The sequence below is a fragment of the Nelusetta ayraudi genome, unplaced genomic scaffold, assembly GCF_046127955.1.
Source record: "Nelusetta ayraudi isolate G7.1 ecotype Tasmania unplaced genomic scaffold, CSIRO-AGI_Nayr_v1 ptg000075l, whole genome shotgun sequence".
Taxonomy (NCBI): domain Eukaryota; kingdom Metazoa; phylum Chordata; class Actinopteri; order Tetraodontiformes; family Monacanthidae; genus Nelusetta; species Nelusetta ayraudi.
In genome coordinates this window covers 2389113-2410211 of record NW_027466125.1, presented here as the reverse complement: position 1 = coordinate 2410211, position 21099 = coordinate 2389113, and the positions used below count along the sequence as shown (strand labels likewise).

Below are 21099 nucleotides of genomic sequence, written 5' to 3'. Positions count from 1 at the left end.
TCTTTATCTGATCTCTTCACCCCACCAAGGAGAATATAGATGAGATCAGCGCTCTGTTTGAGCAGCAGTTCAATACATCTCCAGTTGATAGCACACGCCGTGCAGCCTGGAAAAGCAGATAGTTGCACCGCGAATGGTTAAGAAAAAAAAAAAAAAGAATCAGTGGTGGCATTTTGATGTACTTCAGCTGCCAAATCTAATAAATGCTTGTTTAAATAACAGCCAGTCTCCTGACAAAATTTTTGGAGGCATTTACTATTTGCCTTGGGAACGTCTCCAGCAAACACCTGGTCAGCTGAGTTGCTTATGCAGAAGGAAAAAAAAAAACAAAGAACAAAGAACATAAAATGCCAGAATTTCAGACTTTGCCGCTTGAGAGTCTGCATTTCTCTCGCTCTGTTGCAGATTTAGACTTCTGCAAAGGAGGGCAGGTGAGGAGCCCTGAGTACCACATCCACCAACAGCAGCAGCAGCAGCAGCAGCAGCAGCAGCAACAGCAGCAGCAGCAGCAGCGTCAGGAGGACGAGGAGGACGAAGCGCTGTGCGCCGGCTCGGCTGCTCACATGCACGGCCGCGGCTACTCCCTGGGCGTGAGCTCCGACGTGGACACGGAGCCCGAGGTGGACCCCTCGCCCAACCACGGCCTGCAGCACATGTGGATGCGCGGCCTCAAGTCGGAGCAGAGCTCGTGCCTCACCAGCCGCGCCAACTCCGCCCTCTCGCTCACCGACACGGAGCACGACAGGAAGTCGGAGCCCGACAACGGTGAGTGTTACCAACCGATTCTGTCAGTGCGTGCCGAGGCCGCGGTGGGGTTCAGGGGTGCAACTGCGCACAACTGCCGGCGTGAACTTTTCATCACGGCAGCGTGCGGCGGTGAAATTCAAGGCGCCCGCGTTTGCTTTGTTGACCGACTTTATTTCATATTACACAAAGCCTCGTGATTAAAAGGAAGGAACTGGCAGAGGCGGCGTAGCAGCCAAACAAAAAAACAACACATAAACTTCTAACGCCTTTCCAGAGTTAAAGCCCTGGGCAATGTGTTGATTGAAAGGGGAGTTTTTGAACTAATGCTAATGCTTAAGTTCCTCTCTCTTTGAAAAAGCCCCTTTGATGTGACTAAATAGAGAGAATGTGCTATTGGTTATTTGGTCTCTGAAGTGGGCTCATATTGGAGGTGAACCTGGGGCTGAGTGAGGATGGAGCCCGGGGAAAGTCCGGCGATGAACCTCTACGGCGGGAAGGGGATTGAATATCCATCAGGAGCCGCGGCAGATTTCACTTTAAAGCCTCGAGAAAAGAAGGAGTTGTTGGAGGGGTGGACGTCTCCGTCGGCACCTGACTGGCTGCCTGAGGGTAGCTGACAAGCACCTCGGTGGGAGAACCGCAAGCCTGCCAGTGAGTTGGAGTTTGCGAGGCTTCAGAGGTGGAGACACAGGCCCCGACTACAGAAGGAGGGTTTGGGAGGGCGCCAGCTATCTGTCCTGCACCGGTGGGCTTGGCTCCCATCCCTGCCGATACAAAGTTAGTTAGAAAGTGCGTGCATTCAAAGGCGGCGAGCTCAACCAACCCGTCCCCAAGGGCGCCGTGCTGTGCGCGTGCTGGAAGAAGAGGTGGAACATTCGAGGAAGGGTGGAAAAAAACAAAAGGGGAAACAAAGAGAATAGTAGAGGCGGAAAAACGTGAGGCAGCAAGATGGGAAAAATTCTAATGAGGGAGCGGAAATGTTAATGTAATGGTATAATTAGATTGTGAAGAAAGGGGGGGTGAATGGCTGAGGGTAAAATAGGTGAAGGAGATTTTTCGCCTTTTGAGTGACTGAATAATATATGGCTGAAGCGGAGGCAGCGAGGAAGGAAGAAAGGAAGGAAATCCTTCCGGGGAAGGTTGAGGGGCTGTTTATGTTTTGGGGTTTGCGTTTAATTACAGCCGGGCTGCAAAGAAGCGGAGTCAGTCCGAAGATGGAAGAGCGGCGGTCGCTAATCAATTTATGGCGGATGCATGCGCGCGCGGACCGAAGCCGCGGCCACGTGACACGAGGGACCGGGGTCTTTATCCAGGGCCGGGGTAGGAAAAGCGGCAGGAAACAGAGGCAGCTGGGAAGCGGGGACGGATGAAGTCACGGCAGCGAGGGGAGAGGATTTAAAATGTTCAAAGCGTTTTTAGGATTCGCGGCCACAATGCGGCAGGAAAGCCGGTTTTATGCGTGGATTTTCACATGTCACACGAAGAGCCGCGCGCCACGTGGGCCCCCGGCTCTCCAAACCTTGACACGTTCTTCCCTGAGAACGCACTCTGCCTTCCGCTCGAGCGTCGCCCCGCTCTCTTTGTCTGTCTGGGGTGTTTTTTTCTCTCTCTTCCTCCCGACCGCCACTCTGTACTTTGGTTTAATTTACTTGGCAACCCCCCCCCCCCCACACACACACACACACACACACACACACACACACACACACCGCCACCTCTTCCCTCACCGACAGACAATTTATTCCCTTCCTTCCGCTGTCCGTCTCCTTCTGACACGTGGCCAGGTGTGTCCATGCGTGGCATCCCCCTAATAGGAAATGCATTATGGATGTCACATTTCTCTCCATCAGCACAACAAAGTCTCATTCGCCTCCCCCGTTCCCGGTGATAATGAAAGTTCGGAGCCACTCGGAGAAAAGATGTTGGAGGAGCGAGGCTTGAAAAACAAAAAAACAAGAGAAAAAAAAAAAAACTAACGCCCTCTGCTGCCAAAATGAAAGTGCATGTTAAGTCGGCCCGACCTTGCACCCTCTTTGTCTTTAGAGTCTCGCCTCCTCGCCAAGCCATTAATGATGGCGGCTTCAAACTGGGCGGAATTCTTTTGTTCCCCCCTCGTTTGATTGAAGCTGACAAGTCAATTTGGCCGCCGCGCACGTGTGCGTCGGTGTGTGTGTGTGTGTGTGTGTGTGTGCGTGTGTTCAAGGTGTGAGAGAAGACTGAAGGAGCGTGTAGATTAAGAAAGAGTAAAAGGCCAAAGAGGTTCCGTCTGGTGCCAGAGCTGTTGTTTGTACAGACGTCTGTTCTCCTCTCACCTGTTACTGAGTCTGCACTGTGGCAAGCCGCGGTGGCTGGGAGGGGGTGCACATGTCCAACTGTGACACTTCGCCCGAGGAGGGCTTTAAGCATGCTCCTGCAGCAGCAGCAGCAGCAGTCAGACCTGCTGGTAAGCACCTGAGAGAGGTGGTGGGGGGAAAGAAAACAAACAACATTAACGCTTCAAATTGAACAGCTCTGCACCCAAAGTGTTCACTGGCGGCGGAAAGGCACGCTGCGGTTCAGCTGGAGTTGACTGTCTGTTGCAGCCCTGAAAGACTTGGTGGAATGGCGAGCGGACGTCTGACTCGGCGGATTTCCTCATTTTTACTGGCGCTCCTCGCCGCAGCAGTGCGATCTACCTGTAGATGTACTAAGTATTAAGTATTAAGTATGTATTACGTTTAAAAAAACAAAACACTCAAGGAATCCAGCACAAACGCAGGCACACACCCACTTTTTCCAAGTCTGGCTTTGTGATGGCTTCACTTGGACTTATTTTTCTTTCTTTTGAAACTCATAACCTTCAACAGAATATGCTTATTGCTACTTTCTTAATTTAAATCGAAAAAAGCTCCCGCACACTGCTCGACTCTCTGTCTTTGGTTTTTATTGCAACGTTTCGGTCAGAACACCTTCATCAGGCATCACATACTTTCTTAATTTAACCTCTTTGTCTCTAAAATAAACTAAATTAATGAAAGAAAAAAAAAATCAAAATCTGAATGATGTTAAATTAATGGCAATCGCTTTAATTTAATCGGTTAAATTATTTTTATCGATCGACAGTTGAATGACTGTTTCCATCCCTTGCGCACACACACACACACACACACACACACACACACACACACACACACACACCTTTGTGTGCATATTCTTAAACCAGGGGTCACCAAAGTGGTGCCCGTGGGCACCAGGTATCCCCCAAGGACCACACGAGCAGCCCGCAGGCCTGTTTGTCTACAATTCTGTTTTATCCAACCTTGTTAAGTCATTGTTGATAATTGTTGAGAACTCATTAACTTGATAAGTGTCTTCACATAGATGAGTATCATTAACAATAATATGTAACTCAGAGAGTTTGTTATTTCAGGAAAGTCTAGCAAACTGGTAGCCCTTCATATGAAGCAGCTCTCAGTGCCAAAAAGGTTGGTGACTCCTGTGACTTAAACAATGACTGCATTTACATTTAAACTCATAGTTTGGTTTTCTCGTCTGATCGGACTCCTCTCCTTGTCCCCGTATACATGCAGCGGAGAAAATCGAATTATTGACGGGGACGCGTCCACTTCCCCCCACACCAGGGGGCGATAGGTGTCTTTTTCAGCGCGTTAACTTCCTGGTAACCTCCTTCGTCGTACAATAACAAAACAACTGTAGCGCGATACCATGCCGGTGTAACGTCCCCACTGGTCTTCAATTATGGAGTTTCCTCAGCAAACAGCTACAGATGTATGAGAAAGATGCAGCGGATTGGTCAGAAATTCACAAACGCACACAAAATATTCCTGGCGATTTCACTGTCGAAGCCCACATCTACCCCAGCGAATATGCTGTGAACGCCATCTATCAGCTGTCTACCTCTGTGAGCTCTGTGAGTGTCTCTGGCTACAAAGTTGTCTCTTCCTATCGGATTTGTTCTCCTCCTGCCCTGATCTCGGCTTTAAAATTGCTACCATCTGGTGCACAGTCGCGCTCCGCGCGTTACTTTGTTGTGATTCCACTTAATGGCGGTAAATTGTTTGTGTACGGCGACATTGATTGAACCACATTATTGTTCTCCAGAATATGCGCAGTCAGAATGGGAGGAGGAGGAGGAGGAGGAGGAGGAGGAGGAGGGCTGGGAGGGGGAGAGATCACATAGATTTTTTGTCAGCCCTCTGAGCCGCTGCAGAGTGAAAAAAAAAACTGAAAAAAAATAATGCTACATTAGCTTTATTATCTGTGTTACAACACTGGCTCACAATGAGATGCTAATTAATTGACCACTTTTCATTAGTTTGGTCATTTGCAGATTTACTCTTATCATTTGTCCTTTTCACTGGCTGGGATTGACACGACGGCGCAGAGCGCAGTCCACCGCCACCCACTCCCCGCACCTCCCCGCACCTCCCTGCACCTCCCCGCCTGATATCACTCCACTTTTAATAATTTGCAGCTTGAGCAGAAAGGTTTCCTAGGCAAACAGTGGTCCGCTGAAAGCCTCTGTCACTCATTACGGCTGATAATATTCGCCGCTAGAGCGCAAATATCTCGTAATTATGATGGCCCCCAATATGCGCTTGATTCCGATTGGCCGCAGGACGTCCATCATCGCGTCTTGAAGACCTGACTTCTCCCTCTTTACCACTGGAAACGTCGGCGGCTGAATTAACACACCGGAAAAAAGGTTTGAGTGTTCCATTTCCCACCATACACAGGCAGATAATGGTTGGAAGAAGATGGATTTTCAAATTGCTTCAATCAGTCAGTCCCCTAAGCTACCAATCAAGCTACCCTATAAAGCAGGGGATGGGAGATCAGGGGCGGGGGAGTTCGCTCTGTATGGATTTAACTTCCAACTTCAGGATATGTTGGACCACATAAGTGAAATTACAGAAGGTGGCGCACTGCAGGCACAGACGCAAACAAATGACGGTGAAAAGCTGCAGGGGAATTGGAGGAAACGGCTGAGAAATACCAAGAGCAGTTGAGCTCTGCAGTTCTTGTGCGGAGACTTTCATTAGCTCTAATTAGATGTGACGAGGTAATATGTCAAAGCAACATGTTGTCCAAAAATAAAAGAGATGAAAAGAGACAGAATACAGAGAGGCAGAGAGATGAGCTGAAGAGATACACAGGCCCCTCTCCCTCTCTGCTTGCTAGTTGTCATTGGCCATGAATTTATTTACACTTGACAGCCTGCCCCTCTTGAATTCAATTTGAGCACGCTGGTTCTTCCCAAACATTTCCTCTTCTGTGTTTTAATTGCATTGTTCACAAGTAAAAAGTGCGCAACCGTCCAAACTAGACGGCAAAACTATTTTCCAAGCTGCTGCCTCTCAAATCTAAAAGCTTGTAGCATTTTTAATTTCTTTTTTTGTTGTTGTTTTCTTTGTAAACTTTTTTTAACCGTGTCTTTTTTGAGTCAAGAAACATTTTCTGTCTGGAGCTCATCTGACAAGTGGTTTGAAGACATGGCCGACAGCTTTGGATAAATAATTATATCTTCTTGCTGCCACGCTCTTGGCTCGGCACGTCGTATCTGATCATTAGCGGCTACAGTGTGATAGAATTTTCACATTCTTTTGACAGTCACGTCTAAAAAAAATAAATTAAAAAAAAAGGGCTACGCTGCACTCTAGCCGCAGCTCAAAATGTTTGATAATTGCAAGAAAAAGAGGGCAACAGAGAGAGACACTGCCCGGCGTCGAGCTTTTATGATGTGCTCGCGCAGTTAGTGAAGGGAGACGAGCAAAACAAATATTTTGTGCCTTGAATCTGAATCGGAAAGTTAAACTTTGAAAGATTAAACGCTAAATGAGGCACAGTGCCCCTTTCCCCACCAAAAAAAAGAAAAGATTGCTGCCAGTAAATCTTTAAAATGAGGTCTCTTAGATTGTTTTCCTGCTTCCTTTTACAGAAGAAGTAAAGGAGAGACATGAATGTTACCAGTGTGCTGCAAATGAGGTTACTTTAGGACCTTGGGGACTTCAGTGTCACACGGCTGCTACTCATGTCCTTTCTAAACGAGGGCCCTTTACTTTTCTTCCTTTTCTTTATTAATCATTCTTTTTTATAATGATGTGCCAAAGTTTTTTGCGGTCAAGTTTGGCCAAGCTGAGATCAAGTAAGCGTTGCAGAAGGTCGCCGAGCGCCTGTGAAACAAAAGAATGGCAGCGCAAAGTGGGGGGAAAAAAAATAAAAAATCCCCACTAACATTACTGTTTAATGAGCACGGTCGGCGCGCAGAGGAACACAGAGTGCACCGAGGCCACACAGCTTCTGCTGACAAGTGAAGACATCAAGTTAGTTCAGGAGGCAAAGGAGACTTTCAGCTGGGTTTTTTTTTTTTTTTTTTTTTTTTTACGGTTTCATTTAATCTATTTTTTTGGGGTGGGGGTTGCAATGATTTGTGTTACCACCGGCTGCCGCCGCGTTTCGGAGCCGTCGTGCATTTGAACTGACGGAACCCTGTGAAATAGCAACAGGTATTACTACTCCACGGCAGGGTTTTTACGGGATTTCTTCACTTTCTGATGCAACTCTGACACATATTAGGCAACGGCGGGGCACTTAATTAGACAGGGAGGGAATTAGGAGTGCTCTCCGTTGTGAGCTCCTGTATTCAAGAGCGTCAGATGAAATGGCTTTTCCGTGTTTTCCTCGCCGTCTGATGTCAAAAGACAGAAATCCCCCCCCCCCCTTTCATTCAGCCGCCTCTGCAGCTCCGATGCGTAGCTTGATGGTTGAGGAGCGACGGCGAGGCCTTCGGAGACATCCGCAGATGCGCCGTTAGAACCGCGCATATGGACGGCGGCGCACAAGCGCCCCCCCCTCTCCAGGCGTGTTGTGTCATGTGTGTGTGTGTGTGCGTGTTTGTATGTGCAAAGGCAGAGAGGCCCTTAAGTGGCAACATCAGGCAAACAGCCGGCTCTCCCTCCCTAACTTCCTCCCTCACAAAGCCCCCCGGGGTTGGGGGGGTGGGGGGGTGGAGCGTAGTAGTAGTAGTGGGGGGGGGGGCTCAGCACGGGAATGGATTTGTCTATTAGCTCGTAAAGAACATTGCTCAGTGCCATATCGATCATCGGAGCTGTAACGTTTAGGGGTCTTTAAGTTGCGGAGTTGATCTAGTGGTACGCGCGCGCGTCCCCTGGCTATTTTGCCAGGAGTGAGAGATGATCAACTTAACCTTGGCGCCGCGCTTAGCCAGAGTAAACCCCCCCCCTATAAAGGGCCTCGGCCGGAGAGCCCAGAAACGCTTTTATTGAACGGCCTATCAGTCGTTTCCGAGGAGGAGCTGCCGCGGATCCGCCAGCTGCTTCCAACCAGCAGCAGCAGCAGCAGCAGCAGCAGAAGTGTTTGTTCATCTATGTGGTTTCCTTCCTCTCCCGCCTCGCCCCCTTTAATGGATCGGTGTTGTTGCATAGTTAGCCATGCAGGCTTCCTTTTTCTTGACAAGCTGTCAGGATGTCGGACCCCCACCCTGTAGTCCTAATGATGGACCTTTACAGCTCACTGATCCAACGGAGGACCTACTGGACTGTGTTACTGGTAGATTCGGAGGGGGGTGAGGGAGGTGTGTGTGTGGGGGGGGGGGGTGCCGTGCATGTCAGTGCGTGTGTGTGCGCGTGTGGGCAGAGGAGATGGAGAGAGAGAAAGATGCAGCGATGTGTGAGAGAGATAATTTTCTGTTCGGTTTCTCTTCAGTTTCGCTTTTTTCTTTTTTTTTTTTCCTTTCCTGCTTTTCGCCCCTCCTACTCCATCCTCATTTGGCTGCCATGGCAACAGTCATCATCAAATCAGAACATCAGCACGAGCTTTCATCTCGCGCCGCCGCTCTGCAGGGCCTCGTCTGTATACATAAACTGCGGCGGCGATGAAACATCGCAGAGTCTCGGCCTCGACCTCGTCCGGCTGCTTTTAATAAGCGGATGGAAGAAGTCGCAGATGCTGCACGGCATTTATTTATTTTTTATTTTTTTATTTATTTATTTTTTTTATTTTAAGTGTCACCTGCGTGTGGCGGCCGAGCGAGGGAGAGGCCGGCTGATGTTGGGGAATAAGTGGGCTTAAAGGACCAGTGTGTGAAATTTTCAAGGAAGCCTGGTATTTAAGGTGGCCTGCTACTGTCAGGTGCAAGACGGCAGCTAACTAAGAACTGTTCTCAGGTTAAGAAAACCAGATTACCTTTATTGTAGTTAGAGTATACACATTTTGAATGTATTTATGGGCAGTATGCTAGGCTTTTAAAAAGATAAAATCGTAAATCAAACCAAATTTTACACTCTCGTGTCGTTGGCCGAGGTAGGTGGACTGACTGCACGGACACACACACACACACGACTCATGCTCCCACTCACGCCCCCTGCTGCTTAGTGTGTGCGATGTGTCAGCACCCCCCCCCCCCCCTGCACCCACGATAGGTGTGACAGGTTTGCAGGAACTTTTTTTTTTTTTTTAGGATGGCAGGACGAATCAAAATGTTTGAGAATGTAACCCCCCCCCCACCCCCACCACCTCTCCACACCCACCAACCCCCAACTTTTTTGTTATACCTCAGGTGTCTCAGAGAGAGACGCCGGCCTTTTGTAAACGTGTGGCTAAAATAATTAAACAGCAACGGCGGTGAAAGGAGGAAAAGGGGGGGGGGGGGGGAGTACAGCGCGTCGGTAAAACCTTTGTATCCCCGTCACAATGCGCGTTCTCTCTCAGCGTGGATGAATGGGACCTGTCGGCCAGACAGACGGCAGCGGCGGTGGGGAAGGGACGGGACGGGAAGGGATGGGAAGGGAAGGGGCTCATCTGAATAACGAGGCTGGCGTCATTGTTATTCAAGGCAAACAAAGAAGACGAGTCTGGGATTGTCACGTGAACCCTCGCAGGGCGGCGACTCCACCAAGTTCGTCGGGAGGATGAGTGACGTCGACGACGGCGGCGCGTTATTAGAAGAGCTGGATACTGCACTGCCAGTATGCCAGTGTGGGGATTTCTTTTAGAGTGGCCGCTCGAGGTATTGCAGCCAAAAATCCCATGCGGCCCAAAAAAAGCATTTTTCCCAGAGACAGAGACAAAAAATAAATGAATAAATAAAAAGCTCTCTTTGACCTAAAAGACAGTTCATAACAAATATTTTTCTTTTGTATATTTTATAAGTAATAACTTTGCAAAGTCACTGACTTTTAATCTTTCAAAAAATATATATATAAAGGCCAAAAAAAAAACCCTGAAAAGAGTTTTTATTTTCCCAGCTTGATGTCATGATGTCTGAACCTGATTGGCTAATGCGTCCTAAAGCATCATGTGAGTAACAGAGGCATGATGGGAAGTGACACCGCTGCTACTTGCTTTATAAGGGGCCACATGATGAGGAAGTAACCCGGAAGACTTTTTCTTTTCCTTTTTTTTTTTACTGTGTGCGCTAGGTTAGCAAACTCCATTGAAATGAATGGGCTTCCTAATTGGATCCTCTCCCCCCCTGCCCCACACACACGACCTGGTCGCTGCCACCTTAAGTTTAACTGCTTGTGGTGACGGCAGCTTTGGTGGAGCTCCGGCAGGCACTGCCAGGGACACTCCTCCCTGCCAGTGTGAAGGAGGGTGGGGGAGTCGGAGGGAGTCGGTGGGGATTCTGCCCATTATAGCCGTGCTGCCAATAGCGGGAAGGAGGCTGTTGTTGCGTGGCACGGCGCCCTCAGCCTGTCAGACCTCCAGGGTGTGAACACCACCTGTCATTATCAGCTCTCAGCCCTGGCAGCTTCTGACAGCTAATGGTCCACTGGGTCTTACCCAACAATCTGCTTGACCAGCGCTGGCTGCTACTGCCGCTTCTACTGACTGGGGGGGGGGCTGAACGACTGCACACTTTTGGTGCTTGACGCAACCTGTCGTGTAGTTTTAATTTCTAAAAAAAAAAAAAAAAAAAAGATAAATCAGGGGAGGTCAAAGAATTAATTCATTAATTAATTAATTCGCTGAGAGAGAAAACTCTTGACTTGCCATGATGTGCGCCTCTGCACGCTGGAGGATTGTCTGTATGAACGCTGGCTGGTATTGACTTGCAACCAGACTGCTTTTTAATTGAAAATGCCTCAGTTGGACTTTGGACAGTCATTAATTGTTATGGTTAATTAAGGTAAACATTAAATAAGGGAGTTTTAATTGGTTTTTTCCTTGATGAGGGTTGGGATCTGGGGGGGTTAACCAGATTTTTGCATATGTAAATAACTAAAAAAAAAGTCCTTGAGGTCTTTGCTGCTGCTGAAGAGCCCTGCTTGGCTGTCTGTCCATTTATTAATTTTTTTTATTTTTAAATAGCTCCCGTGTCTGTTTTTTTTCCTCCTTTCATTGCACACACACACACACACACACATACACACCACCCACACCCACATAAATATCACACACCTTGGGCCCAGCTGCGCTGTCAGCAATACAAATTTGGCGCTTTTGTGAAATGGCATTGATGTGATGTATGCTCGGGCTAAATGCTAAATCGGCTCCCCCTCTAGAGGTGCATTTGTTAAGATGAGACATGACAGATAGACACAAGACATCTCCTTCATGTTGGGAACAGGCAAAATTATCCCAAGGCGGACAGCATTCAAAGGAGATTCAAACCATTTTCTCTCCTTCTTTTTATTTCATATTTTTCCTTTTTTTTCCACGTGAATGTTTATATGCATGTGCCCACTGGTGCCATCGTGGCACGCTCCATCGACCTCCATCCTCCTCTCCTTCATTTATATGCCGTCAAGAGTGAGGCAAGGATTGCCACGTGTACGTTTTGGGGCGGGGGAGGGGTTCGTACGTCAGCTGCAGCAACCAGCGGAGCGTCTTGTCGTTTTTGTCCATTTATTTTATTTTATTTTTTGAAGCTTTTTGTTTTTTTTGGGTTTTTTTTTTGTCTAGCAGCTGCTACCTCCGCCAGTGCAGAGGGCGTTAATAGCGCACCCAATCACTCTGCGAGATGGATCACCCCAACGCCGATGGATAATCAGGCAGTTAAATAAATAGCTTCTTAAAATGCCTCGGAATGCTGCTAAAAGCCTGCACATTTTATGGGTTGGCAAAGAGCGCCGGTGTCAGAGAGGGAGAGAGAGAGAGAGGAAGGGAGAGAGGGAGAGAGAGGGAGGGGTCGCTGGTCGCAGTGAATGAATTTGCATTGCGGCGTCTGCGCCACATTTTTTATACTTTCTATTTTTTTCCCCCTCTCCTCCTATGTGTAAGTGTGTGTGCGAGTGTGAGCATTAGGCAGGCAGACATTTGGACAGCTGCTCGGTCACCGGTCACCCCGCCCGCTCGCTCGCCCGCCCGCCCGCTGCAGCGAGAAAGCCTCTCTCTTCGCCAGCACCACTCATGCCAGAGTTTTACAAATAGTGAATGTGCCTACGTTGTCCAAACACATGCTCGACTCTATTTCCAAGCCGAGCGTGCATGCGTGTGTGTGTGTGTGTGTGTGTGTGTCTAGTGGACAGGGTGAGCGAGTGTACGCCTGTGATTGGATGCGCTGTCCCGTCCACTGCTGGTGTGTACTTTGTATTCATGTCTGCATGTAGGCTTGTTTTGTTCGGAACAGATGTTTTTCCCACTGTGTGTGTTTACTAACCCAATCAGATGAACACCAGCCGGCGCCGCGAGGTTGGGCCAAGGTGGATGATATTCGTCGGCACGCGCTTTGGCGGCGGCCGCTACCGCACGGACGCTGCGCGGGGACCCCGGTGCGAGAATTAAAATAAGAGCACACGCGAGGGGCTGCCTTTATGAATTTTAGGCATTTGCTGATGGGAATTTGGGCTGGCGGAAGATTAATTTGATGAGAATCTGCAAGGCCGTGAGTCATATGGTAGTAAAAGAATTGAAACACAGGGAATACAAGAGATCTAATTGATGTCCGCCTATTTCGCTAGCGAGCTTGCATTGTTGCCGGGAAGATCGCAGTTGCTGTTGATTCATGATTATTTTTTCCGTCCGTGCAATTTGTAATCAATAACAACAAAACTCCCACAATCAACAATGATTTGACCTCTTGGTTACATGGCTAAATGAATTCACCGCGGCTAACACAATCAGGGTATAGATCCCTCGCTCATATCGTTTTTTTATGCACGTGACTCTTACAGTCAATCAATGCACGATGCACCGTGAGCGCAAAGTGGAGGCAGCATTATGTTTGAATGTTTGATTGTAAACATGTGTTCGAGGTTAGAATATGTGCCATCCATGACGATGTACATTATAGTCACAGGCCAAAATGAGAATCGGATGCTTAGCAATTTTCCTCAAATTGCGATAATTTCAAGCCGCTGATACGATACTTCAGAATTTCCCATTGTGTCATGTTGGATAATATGTTAACATAATATTATAAAACCAATGTGTACAAAGGAGGAAACATACGCCTCTGGTTGCATGGAAGATGGCTGAGGGGTGGAACTGTATCCCAGCTGACACCGGGCCAGAGGCAGGGTACAGCCTGAACCTGTCAGCAGTCCATTCCAGCGCTGACATATGAAATAAATAAGCACTCCCTCTTAAGGGCACCTTAAAGTCACGCAACAACAATTCACTCTTAAATCCCCAGCCAGCGGCTTTGATCGTATTGTGCCAGGCTTTTTTTTTTTTTTTTAAACTGACAATGTTACGTAACGTGACATATAAAAGTCAATGTACGTGCAACACACAATTTAACACCAATCAATAACTTAAACCACTAGCCAATAATCAACTTCCTGAATATAATACAATTCAATTGTAGTACTCAAAGAAAAACAAAAATGAGTAACATTTGCATTACATGAGAATAGATTTTAGTCTAAAACTAAAAGTCTAAAACTAAAGTGTGGTCCCAGGTCAGGTTTGAACTGCAGTGTTCAACCTGACTAGCTATGCGCACATTAGCAACAATCACGAAATCACAAAGAAAAAGAAAAAATCACAGAAATTTGTCTGAACGCTGATATTCCAACTCTGACAACATTTGGTTTGCTGAGTGAGGCAGAGTGAATGCGACACCTAATGGCTGGGAGTTATAAATGTCGTTTATATCACTTTTCCATAGTCAAATAAGCGTCACAGCCACCATTCCTTTCGCTATATCTGGGCACTTCCATATTTGGCCACTAGTCATTTTTGTTAGTTTTAAATGGGATTATTTAATTCTGTGTAACAAAAATATTAAGCAGGATACAATGAGGCATGAAGCCGCACAACATCTGGCCGACACCAAAAGCAGACTCGCCTTCCATCTGGATCCTCTAGGGTGCATCGTAATCTGTCCAAGAAGCCGCCGGGCCGAGCCGAGCCGAGCCGAGCCGGCCTGTTTTTAGACCGATACGCTTCCGCTAACCGAGAGCCTCTCTCGCAACCCCGGAAGAACAGGTGTTACGTTTAAGCCGCATTCATCTCGTGTTTTTTTTTTTTTTTTTTTCCTCTTGTCTTTGGAGGCATAAAGGTAATGACTGCGGCGCTACCTGAGCGCGGAAGATCCCCCCGTATGGTTGGGGAATGAGCACAATTGAGTCGAGTGCGCTGAGAGATGATCACCTCGGGGAAGAGTGAGGCGACTCCCCTCTGCAGCCGCAGAGCCAGAGAGGGGGAGAGAGGGAGTGAGAGAGAGGGAAAGAGAGAGAGAGGCGGGGGGGGGGGGGGGGGGGATAATGGGTTTTGTGGGCCCCACAATGAGGAAGCGGCTCTTCTTTATAGTCTTTTTGGGTCAGCACCAGAGATGGGTCAGCTCACTGATGCAGCGGAGGAACCAGCGGGGGGCGAAATATGAATGAGGGTAATATCTCATACGTCTGTCCTTGCCCCCGGTTGGCCTCCGTCAACTTCTCGCCATTACGCTTTCATGCCTGATTTATGCGATGCGGCCCATGTTGCAGTATCTCTCCGCTCGCTCTGCGCGCTCTTCCCCACCGCAGGTTAGCAAGCGGAGGAGGCTAAGGACGACGGAGCTCGACGGAGCGGCGGCGTCTCCCCGCATTTTCACAACGTTTATGTTGCTGGTTTTGGACCAGCTAACAACCTCTTGTGCTTAACAGCACCCTGGGGTGGGGTGGGGGGGGGCTGAGTCAGTCCTTGCCACCACCCACCCCCGTGGCGTGCGATCTCGGAGCGGGAAGATCTGATATGCAGTCGTGCGGGGCTAGCCGGATGCTGCATTAGCGGATTAATGCAGAGAGAATGTGCAGAATTACACAGCCGGCGGTGGGAGGCGGGGGAACGAGGGAGCGCGGGAGAGGTGGGGGAGAGAAATCTATAGATGAATATGCTGCGGCGGCTCCGGAGACGTTTCGGCGTGGGAGTTATAGCGAAGGTTATGGCTGCGCGGCGGCCAGTAACCACCGCTGAAAATAAACACGGCTGGTTACGCTGCAATCAGCGGCTAACGGCTCCGCGGCGGCGGCGACTTGATGGCCTGGAGTTCAAAACCTCTGCAGGTGACGTCGCTGCTCAGGCTGGATTTCACACATGTAGTACAAACATGAGGAAGGGAGGGAGTGAGTTGCCGTAGCTGCAAATGTGGTTTTGTGGCTCCCCACCGCCCCCAAAATCCTTTGCAGAATTTTTTTTTTTTTTTTGGGGGGGGGGGGGGGGGGTACTGTAGCGAATTTAAAGGGTGTTGTTTGTTTTATTTGCCGGGCGGCGCCACGAGGGAGCCGACTTCTTTCTTTCTGGCGAGCGGCTACAGCGAGAATTATCCCTCAAACTTTGTTTTTGACACCGTCGACATGAGGGATCGCCCCGCGCGCCCGCTAGCCTTCGTTCAATTGTCTGCAAAGTCTCTCTCTCTCTCTCCGTTCTCGCTCTCCTCTCCTCTCCGTCTTCACTTGGTGCGGCCCCTCCATTTCTTCCCGACACCTCGAGGTATCATCAGCCCACAGACCGTAACCACCCGCGGCGAATGTGAATTAACAGACGGCGTGCTGCTCGCGGTCCCCTTTTGCGTTTTTTTTTTTTTTTTTTTTACAATAGAAACAGATTCATCCTGCAGACCGAGACGCAGCTTTTTTTTTTTTTTTTTTTTTTTTCTCGCCGGTGCACAAACACAACACAACACAGCACACACACTTTCACCCTCTCAGATAGCACCTCCTCGCATATCTGATGCATCCGCGGGGAAACATTCTTCACAGTTACACGCTGTACGTCGTGACCAAGAGAACAATGACATAGACGACAGACTACTTCTTCCTCTTCTTCTTCTTGGCCTTTTACGTTTGGGATGATGCTCCTGTCCTTTCTCCTCCCGTTTCCTGTCTCAACTCACCAGGGCCGCTGAAATTGGTGTATCATTAATTCATTTGCTTTTCAAAATAAAAGCAAAGCCAAAAAAATGAAATGACAGTCTTTTTTTGACAACCACAATGATAAAATGGAGAACAAATCGTTTTTTCCAATTTCTGATTTTGCACTCAGATGGACACAATGGATAACGGGTGATTGTTCAATTTTACATACTTCGATTTGAGGCAAGGCGCTAGACCCTTATGTTGTCTACTCTGTCTGTGCAAGAGATTTTATTTTATTTTTCGCTTATGCGAGAGATGGCAGCAAGCATCACAGAAAATAACACATCTGAGCTTTTCAGACAAGATGAGAGAGTGACTCTGACACCGGAAGATACAGACAAAAATTGCCGTCATTTTTTCAGGTATGCAATTTTTGTTTGTCACACGACTTGAGTGAAATCAAAGTATCCAAATAGGGTAATTGCCTGTTATCAGTTTAGTTCTATTTTGTAATTGAGCGCAAAATCTTAAATCTGAGAAATGATTTATTCCCCATCTTTTTCAGTTCAGCTTGTCGAAACAGATATCAAAAAAAAAAAAAAAACGAGTCGTTATTTCGTCTAATTTGACTTTGGTTTTACTTTGAAAAAACGATCGAAAGACTGATTCTACGCGGATTCTCTGAAAACGCCGGCCGTCGCCGTTCGCGGCTCCTCGGCCCTCGTGTGCAAAACACGAGAGATGCTTGGAAATCCGTTTGGAAGCTGAAGGGAGGAGTGAGTCAGGTTTGCCCGCGGGTCGGAGGTGCGCCGCCGGATATCGACTGGTCGCCGTCGCCTCACAAGGCGCGTGGAGGCGACGTTGGTCTACACAAATACTATTGACAAGAGGCGCTGGAGCCGCTCACCTCGGGTAAAGCGGAGCGACACTTTATTATCCGCCGAGATGAAATTCATTTTCACAGTCAATACATGAAGACACACTCAGACGGGGGTGTTCAGCAGGGGTTTCGAGCTCAGAACAAAAAAAGAAAAAAAAAGAAAAGAAATAAAGGCGAGGGAAAAAAAAAAGAATTCCCTCCAGAGATTCCAAACCTGCATCTTTTTATTCCTCAAAAAAAAAAAAAATAATAATAAGAGTCTTTATGACATTTTTCTTTTTCCCTATATTGCTCTATATGGAAATTGAGTAATCCGAAGTGTTTTATTTCACGCTAATGTGTGAGAAAATATGACTCAGCGGCGCTGCTGCTGTCACTTGGCTGAGAGTGAGAGAGTTCACCTTTGGTGTGGGATATTTTATCCCGCGACGGTGTAATCCTGCCAGTTGGCTCGTCCATCAGAGCTTTTACCTGCAGGAATCGGTATGAGAGCGTGGCTGCGCCTGGCGTCGGGGCTGAATGGAGGCACGAGCAGAAGTTGTCGAGGCAGCGTAGGGCTGTGGGAAACCTGTAAGGAGTTGCGGGATGATTAGTAATTACAACTGAATGCGGCGGTATTGTCACTGATGTCATTTCCTGTGTCCTTGAATCACTATCAACCCGTCGACAATTGACTGAACCTACTTCTACTTACGGATGGGTGATATGGACTAAATATTTTATCACTTTAATTTCTGGCATTTATTGCGGTAATGAAAAAAGTGACGATAAAAAATATAAAACAATTCAACTCCTCACAAGAAGCCGTATTAAATAAATAAGTAAAACAAAACAAAAAAAAAAAATCTTTACACGGTTACGTTTGAAACGACTGAAAACGATGTAGTTCCTATGCCAGGCCTAGTGTGGCGCCGCACGTTTACTCCCTGAAGGCGGAAGAAGAATAAGAACACCTGAAGCGCGCCTTGTTGAAAGAAGCTGCAGCTACCTAACAACATGAGCACCAGTGGGAATAGAAAGAAAGATCGCTCGTGAAAAGACGAGGTGGATAAACGACAGAGATGAACTTCTGCTCCGAGTTACTTTCGAACGTTTAGCCACGCTAAGCTACGCTATCAGCCTCACCTTCCGCCGTGCTAGTGCTACACGTGTGAGCTTGCCGTTGCGCACGTAAATACGTCATCAGCAGGAGTTTAGCATTATTATCACGAGATGACGTATTCTTACCGCGGGGAATTTTTAGGACGATATATCGCAAACGATAACATATCGACCATCTCTACTTCCACTTCATGAGTTGTGACGCTTTTGATTCGTGTTATTTCACTTAGTAGATGTGAAAAAATCTATAGTCGTATATAACTTATATATAGTTGTATCAAAACATATCTCCAAATTAAAAGAGGTAAAATGTTCAAAACTAGACCAGGAACGTCAGTACAGCACATTATTCTGCATTGACTTAAGTTTTAGCTATTAACGACTAAAGGCGCTCGGCACAATGGAGAGCCTGACACCAAAGTTCAGCCAAATCATCACGTTAACTCCCGTAATGCCGACGTAAATCCTGTAATGAATATGAGGCCACTGCAGTTTAATTGTTTGGCCGACGTCATTTGGCGAATCGTTCATCGGTGGCAGTTGGAGTTTAGAAGAGCTGCTGCTGCTGCTGCTGCTGCTGTATTTCTCTCTCTGCAGTTTGGCTCCATTGTCGTCCACATGTTTGGTTGTTTGAGTGATTATATTTAGTGGTTTTGTTTGGCCATTGTTGCAGTATGTGGCTGATTTTAGCTTTTCCATTGTTGATACATAAAATGCAGAGCTAAATTTGATATATTTTTTTTAAATTCTATCGTATTTTGCAGCTTAGGGTGATCACATGTTAAAAAAAAAAGAAGAAAATAATTATTTTAAAAACTAAATGTCACATTGGGTTTTCAGTTTCATCTTACAAATATGTTTTAAAGAAAATTACTAATGGGCAAGCAACCAAGTCATATCCTTTAATTTCATGACTGACTGTTTAATTCCAGTTAAGTTTAATTCCCATATGCAAAGAACAATAATAAATAATGCCTTTTGAATTTGTTGCCTGTCATTTCAAGGGCCTTTACGTCAGCAATTATCCACAAAATTGTTTTCATTGGCAGTGGCCTGTGATGTCTTTGATGAGATTGAACATGATTTTTTTATTTCATAAATTACCCCAGGATTAAAAGGACATCAATTATTCATCCACTACATACATACATTTCTGTTAAAATTGCCCTCACGTTCAGTTTTTCAAAAGTCAGTCAAGAGCTCAGTCAAGGTAATTAAATGTGCTGTTAAGCTTTGAGGGTGAAAACATGCAGTTTCCAAATCTGTTTGTCGATGGACTCGTTTCAACGTTGTCACGTTGGGATGGATCAGCAAAACACTCACCGAGCACAATTGAGCGTTTCAGGGCAGCAAGTTTACGGGCATGTGCACCAAACAGAATTATTAAAACGCAGAGACAAGGCTTCTTTTTCTTTTTTTTTCCAGCAAAGGTCACAGAGGCCTCAAATCTATTTTCCTCATCCATGCTTGTGCAACAGCGTCGGAGCTGGATGAAGCCCAACCAAAAAAAAAAAAACAAAAAAAAAAACCCGGACTGTGGTTTTTAAAGCGATGCTAAATTCTTTTTTTTTCTTTTTTTTTTACCCAGCATTCAAGGCGGCGAGGACAGCCCGGTGAAAAGAAAGAGAGTGTTTGGACCTGTTAGGATTAGGAGAGCTGCCGGCGAACCTGTCGTTTCACATTAACGCAGCCCGGCAGCACCGCTCGGTGCGTGTCGTCCTGACCGGAGAGCCAATGATATATTTATGTATAGATTTTAGATGGGAGGAGGCAGATGAGGTGGATCTGCTCCCTTCTGTGTGTGCGTGTGTCTGTGTCTGTGTGCGACTCTTGTGTTTGGTCCCTCGTCGCTACACTGCATTTCCATTAAAAGGCATATGCCGCCCTTTGTTATTACGGAGGCGCGCTGCTCTTTTCTGACTGTCGCATCCGCAGAGGTGCGACCAGGGAAGAGGAGATTTCCTGTTTAGACGCCGCCAATTTCCTCTTCATGCATGGCAGGGGCGGCCGCACCTGGAAGCGGCACGGATACGCACGTACACACACACACACACACACACACACACACACACACACACACACACACACACACAATTGATAGATTTATTATGGCGTGTCAGGAAAGTGCCGGCTTCACATTTCAGCAAAATGGACCCATTTGGCGGGCCGACGCTTCAACCTCCCCACCCCCCACCCCCACCTTCACTCCTCAGCCTCACTTCTTTCCGGGGCTCCGCCCACCCAGCCGGCGTTCCGGCCCACTCAGCCGAATCTGGAGCGACTCCAAATACATGTTTCTGTCACAAGCTTCGTGTCAGCTTCTTGCGCCTTCTTCTTCTTCTTCTTCTTCTTCTTCTTCTTCTTCTTTTTTTTACATGAGCAGGAAGAAATGGGGAGAGAACGGGTCATTCTGACAGTTTGAATCACTCTGCGCGGATCTTAAATGTTTTACGGCCTTAATGGGCCTCCAGAAATAGATGCAGTGCTAATGTTCTTCCAACTGTGGCGGGAGAAGGGGAGAGAAAAAAAGAAGAAGAAGAAGAAGAAAACCTGGAGGTTGGAGGGGGATGTGTCTGCGCTAAGTGTGTGTACTTGTTTTTTTTGCTGGGGGAATTTGTGCGACCGGCCCTGCGTGCGTGCGTGCGTGCCTGCGGGATTCCCCCCCCGCCCCCCTCTATAGTCTGTACTTAGAGACATCAGCCCCCACGCCGCTGCAGCCGCAGCCCTGCGGGACGCCGCCCCTCGCCGGGCCACTATGGACTGCGAGGAATCATCCAGATTTGCCTTATGTAATCTCCCATACCCTGGGAGAGCTCCACAACAAATCTTCAACAATCTCCCCGCCTGATGTCGACTCTCGTGCACAAGCTTCGCCGCCCGCCCGGAGCATTAAGCGTTACCTTTTGAAGCGCTGTTCAATATTGTGGGATTCCTGGCATTCGGCACTTCCAGACAGCACTGGCCGCCTTAGAGCGGTTAACCGGCTCCCAGCATGGTTCCTCCTCTTCAGACAGACTCCGACTTAGGATATTGATCCCTCCTCCCGCCGAAGCCGTATCCCGCTACCCCCCCCCGGCCCCCCTCAGACGATCCATACTAAACGTATTAGCCGTGGAGAGAGCT

The 21099-nt window shown here is 47.6% G+C and overlaps 2 protein-coding genes across 2 annotated transcripts in view; both read left to right on the top strand.

The window, feature by feature from the left end:
• The window catches only part of tenm1 (teneurin transmembrane protein 1), a 196597-nt gene that overhangs the window by 19990 nt on the left and 155508 nt on the right, over positions 1–21099 (top strand). The window contains exon 3 of the mRNA XM_076043360.1: positions 406–765. Coding sequence (XP_075899475.1) covers positions 406–765 — 360 coding nt within the window. The remainder of the gene's footprint in view (positions 1–405; positions 766–21099) is intronic.
• The window catches only part of asb12a (ankyrin repeat and SOCS box-containing 12a), a 321968-nt gene that overhangs the window by 168266 nt on the left and 132603 nt on the right, over positions 1–21099 (top strand). The gene's annotated exons all lie outside the window — the stretch shown is intronic.